Source organism: Theobroma umbraticum, unplaced genomic scaffold (genome assembly GCF_002168275.2).
Source record: "Theobroma umbraticum cultivar Fairchild unplaced genomic scaffold, ASM216827v3 scaffold_147.0, whole genome shotgun sequence".
Taxonomy (NCBI): domain Eukaryota; kingdom Viridiplantae; phylum Streptophyta; class Magnoliopsida; order Malvales; family Malvaceae; genus Theobroma; species Theobroma umbraticum.
The window spans coordinates 6,505,954-6,515,867 of record NW_018397259.1 but is presented as its reverse complement, the minus strand read 5'-3'; the positions used below and the strand labels follow the sequence as shown (position 1 = coordinate 6,515,867).

Here is a 9,914-nt window from a genome sequence, read left to right as displayed (position 1 = left end):
GCTTCTGATTCAATATTCCATAAGCAGGAGCCTCATGGTCAGGCTTTTCTAGGATTTCTTCCTTTTCCAATTCCAGTAAGTAGAAAGAGGTTGACTCATCATTTTTTTTCTTTTGAATATATCTATTTGTATATCTAAAGGCAGGTAGATAATTAGATAGATAGACAAGAGAGAGAAAAGGAAAGAATTTTGAAGATAATGCAGGAGTAAAAGTAAGAAAAAGATACCACTTTTAACCTAATGTAAATTCAAAAGAAAGAGGGCATGCAAATAAATGAAATACAACTTGTTTAAGAAAGTTACACGAATATAGACTCAGTTGGTGTGACACTAATTTAAGCAAGGGCTTTATATATATTTTTATATAAAGCTCAGATATTTCAATAAGAATTTAAAAGTTTAAACCTGCTTTACTACCTGTCAAGAGTCATATGGTGCCAAATTTAACTTGGGTATATCAGGCACAGCGCTGAGATGCTTAATGCAGTGACAAATTCATTATGTTCTCATTGAATTCTGGCCACTCTATTCAAGCAGCTAGCCATGATTTGCAGGGATGTTATTCAGATCCGTGAAACAAAGAAGCTTCTTCATGAAGTGAGCTGATACTTTGGTTTGTATATTATTTCTCTTCTAGGATATTAAAAGTTTTGCTGTTGTCAGAACCTAAGTTGCATGCACTAAAATGGCTTGTTTGACAAATAACTTCTTGATGCAGAAGAGGCAAAATAAAAACACTTTGAAGCAGTACTGATCCTTGTTGAAATAATTTATACAGCAATAAAAGGATGTGGCTTACTTAATTTCTCCCATTATTTCACGCCAGCATTATTATTCCAAGTCTTAACGGTGGTTTCAGCACTGCTGCAATATCCTATGGTGCCACCAACTTTGCTTTCAATACACGCAATAGTGACTTCCATTGGATGTTTTGAATTGCACAACTCTTTTTTGGAGACCTGTTTTTACTGGAGGAAAAGAAAGGAGCAGAGATGAAAAGAACATGAAATGCTGCTGTTTAAACCTTTTGCTATAGCTGAGGAGGCTCGTTTTCTATTTATATATTTTTACAGCTGGATATGGACCAGGGAGGAGGAGTTTAAATTCTAAGCTTCAGAAACTTTTAATTATCATTTGGTGGGGGTTTGAAAAGGTTCGTGATAACAAGACGTCTTGGTATTCTTAATTGGTGATGATGAGATCAATGATGAGAGTTTAGTATTTCATGACATAACTGGGGATTCTTATATTTGTTTTCAATGTCAGGTGGACCTTAAACGTTTTAGGCAGTTATCTGAGAACAGGGTTTCAAGGAGCCAGAATTTTGAAGTCAATAGTATTGCTTTGCTTTTGTTTCTTCCATTAAAATTGTTATTCTTTTCATTTGGATTACTTGCAGGTCCATTGACTGGTGATTTTGCTGACCATTGTGACATATTTTCTTTAAGCATGCATTTATGATATCATGCAGCTGCTCTTGTAGCAATTCTTTACTGTTCCAAAATCTAAGACCTTTCATCTGTTAGATTGAAAGGATGATCTATGGAAGAAAAGTCACTGACCAAGTACAAGTTGAGATGGCGAAACTAATCCTAAATGTAATTTTGGTTCTTTCATTTGAAGCAATCACCATCTACTCTTGTTAATTGTTTTTTAATTAATAAGAGCTCATATTTGATTGTCCAATTCCACTGATAATGCTGCAAATATTCACTTTTTGGTTTAGGATCATGAAACATCTCTCCTTTTGGTACTTGCTAAACTTTCTTATGTGTCAAATGATGGTGAGTCTCATTTCTCTTTGAAGTTAACTGGATTCTTTTTTGGTTGACTTACCTGCATCTTAAGCATATGTATGCATGTTCTGTTTTCAGATGATTCCCGTGGAGAGGTTCGTGAAAATAAACTACAAATAGTGACACAGAGCAGCTTCCATCGGCAGGCTGGCAGGTTAGATAAGTATCCTACTGAGAGTTATACCCCAAAGAAAAGCTATCCTCTGAAGAGTTATGATCCAACCCAGCCAGTCAAGCCGAAAGTCCCTCGCCCATGATGCTCTGTATTTGGGGGATTCTCGTTTGCAGTCATTCTTGTTAACCTCGATAGAATAGCTGTAAATATAACACTAATGATAGATTTAATGTCAAGAGTTAATACAGATACGTTAATCATAGTATGATCCTTTCTTAGATTTTTCTTTCGAGCGTTGGAGCTTCCTGCGTCTCTGGGTTTGAGCTTTACATGCTAGTTTTGGATGGATCTCATGACATTGGGTCAACCATGCAGTGGTTGGAAGTTGGACTGGAGTTGTAATGCTGCAATCTTTGTTGTACTCGACCTGTATTGAGCTGAATTACTGCTGACCTTTTCTCCTATGAGAAAAATAATTGTATGAAGGTCTTTCATAACTTTAAGTTTACAAAAAGAACTTAAAAGATGGAGATGATATTTTCTTTATTTATTTTTTTCCAATCCCCTGGCCTCCTTAAACTATATATAGCAAAAGTTTAATATTGTACCTCGATTTTAACAAATAAATAAACAAAATTTAAGTTTAGGTTGCAATTGCCCTCTATTGGGTTTTCACTTTATTTACCCTTAGGTAAATGTTTGTATCTGTACCTTTTATTTGATTCTATTTATGATATTAATCTTGCAAAACTTTTTGAACCCACATTATGACAAAAGTAATGGAAGCTTGAAGAGGAAATGTTGGGCAAGTTCTAGACCCTAAGATTAAGGGTTGCAATGCAAAATTTGGTACCAAGATGCACATAGATGCCTAACCCTTTGTACCAAGAAAATTAATCAATTTTGGTAGATGTCAAGAGATGCAGCCAAAGCCCGAAGGTGATAGATTTTCCTTTGAGATTTCTTTCTTGCGAATGGTGAATTATGAAAAACATGTAACGCCAAGTAAAAGATAAATGATTACTTTGTACTAGGAATAGTTTCATGTCACACACAAAAAAAATTAAATCTACAAATCCCACACATGAAAGAGATTTAGAATATATTTTTAACTAGAGAAATTTTTTCATTGAGCAAACTGGTTAAATGCCCCAAAACTTGTGTTCCATTTGGCCCCATGTTAATGAAATCATTACCACATTCTCTCTACAAGTTTGTTGAATCCCAGGAAAATTCCTCATGTACAATTGGGGTCTCTTTCCGCTGCCATCACAGAAATCTATGATACGTGTAGCACAAGCAAAGGCTGGTACAACCCCTCGAATTCCGATGACGCAATCAGGAACATATACTAAACAGCCGATGTTTTTATCAAGTTTTCATCGATTGAAATGATATTGTTTTGACAATGGCATCTGAAGATATTCAATGCTCTCTTCTTTCACTTTTCTACTTGCCACTGGGAAATTTCCTTGCCTTTGTACGTATTAGAGGTACAAACATGAAGTGGTTCTGACTTTGTAATCAAAAAACACGCAAAGGTTGCCATTCCAGATTAAAGCAATGCACAGAAATCCATTGAACTCCACTAGTCTATTGAGGAAACCGAAACAATCAACAGAAAAATAGACATCTTTTCTGCCATTCTCCGATTCTTCAAAACAGAAATGAGATGGTGCTGATAGGCACTCGAAAACATGTGTAAAACCAAGCTAAAATCCAGGCCTATCCCGATAGCCTAATTAATTGTGCATGGATTTTTTCCATAATATTACTGCTGAAATTAAAGCACAGATCGATTCTGTCCAATCCTTGCAAATTGATGTGATTTATTCCCTAACATGTATTTGAGATTTTTTTTTTGGTAGAACTTGCCATTCTGTACTTTTGTATAGTTAGAAGCTTTATTAACAATACCAAGTTATATACCTCATCCATCCCTCTATTATGTTGTAAACTGGAAATTTGTACCATATTTGGTGAGAAAATGAAACAATTCTGTTCATTATTCACTGCTGTTGTCTTGTTACTTGAATAAAATTTGCTTTCTGAATAATATCCCCCTCCTCCATTATAACAAAGCCTAAAAGAAAACTTATCATTGCCCGCCAGAAATTAACTCTCAAAAACCATGAACCTGATTACTTCTCAATATCTACACCCTTAACGTCCCCTCTACAAGCTTCTGTGAACTGTGAATGGCAACTCCAACTTCCCTGTTTCTTCCCAAGAGACTCCCTCTGTTCCTTAACATATCCTTTCTGTTCCTCCTTTTTTTCTTTATTGAAACTTATGATTCTCTTGGCGAATCCAATAATGGGCAAATTCCCATCATCACTAACCACTCTTTGATCCCCCATGGAAGCAACAGTGATGGCTGCGCCAGCCTCCATGACTACACTGATTATAAGACTAGGTGCTTGTATGTCAAGTCAGAAATTGGCTGCAGGCCTAAAGGGTACATAAACTATCTCCAGATTTTTTATTGCACTTGTGGCAGATTTCCAATTCTTGGTCATCTTGTACTCCTAATATGGCTGTTTGTCTTGTTCTATTTGCTCGGTGACACAGCTGCAAATTACTTCTGTACTTCCTTAGAGAGCTTGTCCACAATGCTAAAGCTTTCCCCTGCTATCGCCGGAGTCACCCTCCTTTCACTTGGGAATGGTGCTTCTGATGTTTTTGCCAGTATTGTTTCCTTCACAGGATCTGGTAATGGAGGTGTTGGTCTAAACAGTGTCTTAGGTGGAGCCTTTTTCGTGTCTAGTGCTGTGGTTGGTGTAATTAGTATATTGATTAACCGTCATCGGATTTCAGTTGATGAGCCCAGCTTCATTAGAGATATCCTCTTCTTCCTTTTTTCACTTTCTTCCCTCATGTTCATCATTTTTATTGGTCAAATTACTTTGTGGGGAGCTCTTTCTTTTGTTTCTATATACTTCTTGTATGTTGGTGCTGTTTCTGCCTCACATTTCTTCAACAAAAAGAAAGACAGGAAATTGAACTTAATCCCAGAGTCTTCTGTTTCAAACAGCCATGATAACTTTGGAGAGGCTGGTATACCATTACTTGGTTATGCTAGTGATGAAAAATCTATTATGGTGGATAAAGAAACTCTTGAAAATCAGGACGAAAATCCAAAGTTTTTCAACTTTGATTCACCTAGTTTTTATTACTTTGGTAAGTTTCTGTACCTTTTGGAGTTACCTTTATACTTGCCAAGGAGATTGACCATCCCTGTTATTAATGAGGAGAAATGGTCCAAGCCATATGCAGTGATTTCAGTAACATTGGCGCCACTAATGTTGGCAGAGCTTTGCAATTCTCAAAGTGAGAAAAACATGGGTTCCAAAAGCAGCTTGGTGACCTATATGATTGCAGGATTGGTTGGAATGGTCTTTGGAAATCTTGCATTTGTGACTACCAAGAAGTCTAGCCCACCAAAGAGGTGCCAGTTACCTTGGCTTATTGGAGGATTCCTTATGAGTGTAACCTGGACATATTTTACTGCTGAGGAACTGGTATCTTTGTTGGTTTCTTTTGGAAATATCTTGGGAATAAGTCCTTCAGTTCTGGGTCTCACTGTCCTTGCCTGGGGCAACTCACTTGGAGACTTAATATCTAATTCTGCTATGGCAATTAATGGTGGGGCAGATGGGGCTCAAACTGCCATCTCTGGTTGCTATGCTGGGCCCATGTTCAACACATTGGTGGGCCTGGGGGTGTCTTTCGTTTGGTCGTCATGGTCAGAGTATCCTTCTTCATTTGAGATTCCTAGAGACCCTTCTCTTTATGAGACCCTGGGATTTCTTATGGTAGGCTTGCTTTGGGCCCTAGTAATATTGCCAAGGAAGAATATGAGATTGGATAGGTTTCTAGGAGGTGGCCTCTTGGCCATTTACTTCTGCTTTCTGTCTCTGAGACTAGCCAGAGCTCTTGGTCTATCGAAACTTCATGGGGGTTTCTCTTATCATAGCCTAAAATGGTGGTTTTCTTAATTGTAATTTTTTAAAAGATACATATAGCAGTAAACTAGCATATATAAGTACATGTATTATATGAATCAACAAGCAAAGCTGCCTGCCGCTTTCATTTTTTTTTTTTGGTTCATGGTTCATAAGTAAGAGTAGGTACTGAATTATGGACATTGGTTTTCTGTGATCTTACTCTACTATTTCACTTTCTTATTTTCAACCACAAGAACATAATCAGGATCCATTAACTGCCATAGAGATTTGTCAATTCTGTGGTTTTGATGAACTTTATAGTGAAATTTGGGAGTAAGATCCTACCTTACTGTCGCATCTTTTCCCTTTTCCAGCTTAAGCATGTATATGCCATATGAAGTAAGCTCTCTCTCTCTCTCCTTCCTTTTTCTTTGTTTAGTTTCAAAACAAGATGACTACTACTATCATGTGATTCATCCACACATTATTAGCAGCTATTAATCTGATGGGAGTTGAGACTTTGGTAGATTGTTGAGCATTTTGTGATCCCACTAAGAAAATTGTTCCTTTAATTCTCAGCCTCAAATGTGATTGTCAAAAGTTCACATTCATGTTTTAACAGTTAAGATAACAAATTTAATTAGAAATCCAATCTATAGGTAAGCCTTCACATTCCCTTGCCTATGCTTTTGCTACAAAAATGTCTTTTAACTTCTTTATCACACTTAAATTTTTAGAATAAAAACACAGCTAGACTTTTTTATGCAAATAACCAAAAAAAAAATGTCCTAAAATTAAAGTTGGGCAACTCTTCTTTCATCAGGAAAAACTTTTAGCTAACCAGAACTGTGCAGACACCTAATTTGACTCTGGATTTAACTCATACCCTTGATTTGAGAAAAGGACAATAACCCTAAATGCCAAGCAACCAAACAACTCTAGGACATTGACACATGACCACATGACAACATCCAACATCGATGGTTATCTTGTGAAAGTTGCAGCCTAGCTAGCCATATGCATGAACTCTCCACAAAAATGTTTTACTTGTGTCCTTGAGGCTTGAAGGTTGCAGCCGATAATATCCACTTGGACCACTCGTTTGTAATATATTGGTTGAAGCACTGCGGTCCTATCAAAGGAACTAGCAATTATGAAATTATGCTTGACATTTCACCCAACGATTTTAAAAGTATATTTTTTAATATGGACTTGATGTATTTAAAATTTTATTTTTGAAAAAATTTTCATAAAGATCAAATCTTGATTAAAAAGAAAAGAATTCTTTTTTTCTTTTGCTAATTAAATTAGCCCCTTTGAGTGAGTGTTATATTATAAGATGACTTGGAAAGCTCTCCGAGCTGAAATTTGGCTTTGCCTGGGCAAAACCTAATAATAATAATAATGGATAAGATTTTGAGATTGGGTAGTTAGTTTCAGCTTGATTGGTCTCAAAAGTCAAGCAAGCAGAGGTAGAGCCTCCTTATGCGATGTGGGGCCATGAATTTTTTAAAATTTTTTATATTATCCAAAATTTTTAAATTATTTTATAATTTCTTTTAGTCTTTTTAAAATAATTTTTTATTTAATAATTAATATAAATAAATAATAATAAAATAATTTCATATGTTTAACTTAATTTTAAATTTTTTTATTTTTAATTTATATTATTATTATTATTTTTTATTTATTCATATGTTTTAAATCTTTATAGATTTTCTTTTATAAATTTTTACAAATCATTAATTATATGTTTTTTATTTTTTATTATGTCATTTGTGAGTTTTATCTTTTATTTTTCATGTTTTTTTCTATTTTGTGGATTTTATTTTTTATAATTTTAATATTTAAAAATTAATAAATTATTATATAATTCTCAAATGTAAATTATAATGTTGCACTATTGCTAAGAATTTCATCAATGTATCAATTTTTATTTAGAATAATTAGTACGTTCGGACATATATGTTATAAATTTTAAGTAACAAAAATATACATATAAATTGACAGAATAAAATAATTGTGCCTCTTTTAATATAATTTTATTTATTATATATATTTTTAATGACTCCTAAAATAATTTTTTATTTAATAATTATTTTTATTCTTCAAATCAATTGATAAAATTAGAGTAATTATAGTCAACGTATTACTAGTTAAGCCCAATAAATAAATTCTAACTTAATATATTAAGCTTATCAAATTTTTAAAAAAATAAAAGAGAATTTACTCATTCAAGCCTACTAAATTTTTATAAAAATTTAAGCATATCATAATATATAATATTTTAACAGTCCAACCTAATAACTTATCATAATATATTATACATTAATAATTCATTCCAATAACCAAATTTGTTAATTAGTAATTTAAGAAGTAAATAGAAAGTAAGAGATGAGCTTTCTCATAAAACTACCTATTTTGTATAGAGCACACAAAGTAAAGAGACAATTTATTTAAATTTAAAATTTTATTTTCTCTTTTACTTGTGCGCACAGAGAGTGAAAGAGATCCCTTTTATAATTCTATTCAGTCATTTATATATATATATATATATATATTACCACCCTTACTATTAATGTGTATTTTTTTTATATATCTAATATCTTTTGAATTTTATTTAATTTTTTAAATGAATAAAAATTAAATTATATATAAAATTACTGTTTAATGTCATATCTATTTAACCTCCTTTTTAAAAATACTCTAATTACGTCCTGCAAGCAAACTTGGCTTGTTTCATGTTTTCTACTGCTAGGTGTGTATGCCCAAAGAGACCTGGCACAGGAAAGTATCTTAAGCAGTGGTCTAATCAAATTGGGATGGTATAATTATATTTCATTTATTTTGATTTGTCACCTTAGTGACAAAATATGTGGAAGGGGATGTTTTCCATACAAGACATATATTTCCAATTTCTAATTATATTACCTTTTCTAGAGTTTGAAGGAAATTTCTTATATTACTTAGATAAGAAAAGTTTTAAATATAAATTTCAATGTGTATATTCTTCAATTCCAAAAATATAACAGCTAACACACAAAAAAAATCAATAATGCATATATTGTAATTTACAATGCATATGCTATTAAAATCAAACAAATCAATGCTCAGCTTGAGCTCCAAGTGATCAATTATTAACAAATAGTAAAATTAAACCAAGCTTGAGCATAGAAATGATTAGCTTGATTTGATTCATTTTACAACCCTACTTTAAAAATGATGTATTGAAGTTTATAGAAAAATAAAGAATTACATCATATATTGCAACTTGAAATCGATTAGATGTTTTTTTTAATAGGAATGTTTCAATAAGTTTCTATTCTAATTTAGGAAATTGAAAATCAAATTTTACTTTTATGTCAAGTATAGATTTCATATGATTTCACCCCTTACAAGTTAATGAATTTATTAAGTTTTTCTATTTTTACTTGATATGATTTGATCTTTCAAACTTTCCCTACTATTAACCCATGAAAATATTCTCTATTTATTGATCATAATATAGTGTTAATGTAATTGCTTCTATGTGGGTTAACATGGACAATGAAATTAGCAATATCGAAGAAACACCATTTTCTGCTCTTCAAGTTAACGAGTTATTTTTGCGTAAAATTCTTGCAGGGAACAATTCTTCCATGGATCAGTCAGTAGCTATTCCTTACCGGCGGAGCGTTGGCACAGTTCCTTTCCAGTGGGAGTCACGGCCAGGAACCCCTAGACATCATCTTGTACCAAGGAAAGAGATTGTCCCTCCGGTTAGGCCACCGCCGGCTTCGTCGACATGGAACAGCCAAGAGTTTGATGAGCATTGCATCAACATGTCAAGACAAACAAGAGCAGGCTTTTGGAAGAAATCCAAGAAAAATTATCAAGGTAAAAAAAAGGCTAAAGGAAACATTGATGAGTTCGGTTGCTATATGATTTCATCATCTAGTACAAATTCAAGGTCTTCATCATCAACTTCTTCCAAAGGGACTTCATCAAGATTACGTAGTTTGGCCAAGGTATTGGTTAAATGGGCTAATTTCTAATGTTTTTTTTTCTTTTTTTTAA

General features: G+C 33.3%; 2 protein-coding genes across 3 annotated transcripts in view; both read left to right on the top strand.

The window, feature by feature from the left end:
* LOC149527275 (uncharacterized) overlaps positions 1-2,447 on the top strand; it is a 4,615-nt gene extending 2,168 nt beyond the window's left edge. The window contains exons 4-7 of the mRNA XM_089783326.1: positions 538-597; positions 1,527-1,598; positions 1,727-1,784; positions 1,875-2,447. Of these exons, the coding sequence (XP_089639452.1) occupies positions 538-597; positions 1,527-1,598; positions 1,727-1,784; positions 1,875-2,053 (369 nt within the window). The 3' untranslated portion in view covers positions 2,054-2,447. The remainder of the gene's footprint in view (positions 1-537; positions 598-1,526; positions 1,599-1,726; positions 1,785-1,874) is intronic.
* Positions 2,448-3,850: 1,403 nt separating this feature from the next.
* Positions 3,851-6,070, top strand: CAX7 (calcium exchanger 7). Of its 2 annotated transcripts, XM_021426499.2 has the most exons (2): positions 4,134-4,369; positions 4,483-6,070. In XM_021426499.2, exons 1-2 carry the CDS (start codon positions 4,270-4,272, stop codon positions 5,907-5,909), a joined length of 1,527 nt encoding a protein of 508 aa, XP_021282174.1. In that variant the 5' UTR covers positions 4,134-4,269; the 3' UTR covers positions 5,910-6,070. The 2 variants fall into 2 exon arrangements, with proteins under 2 accessions (XP_021282173.1, XP_021282174.1); XM_021426498.1 differs by having other exon boundaries at positions 3,851-6,070.
* Positions 6,071-9,914: the final 3,844 nt, after the last annotated feature.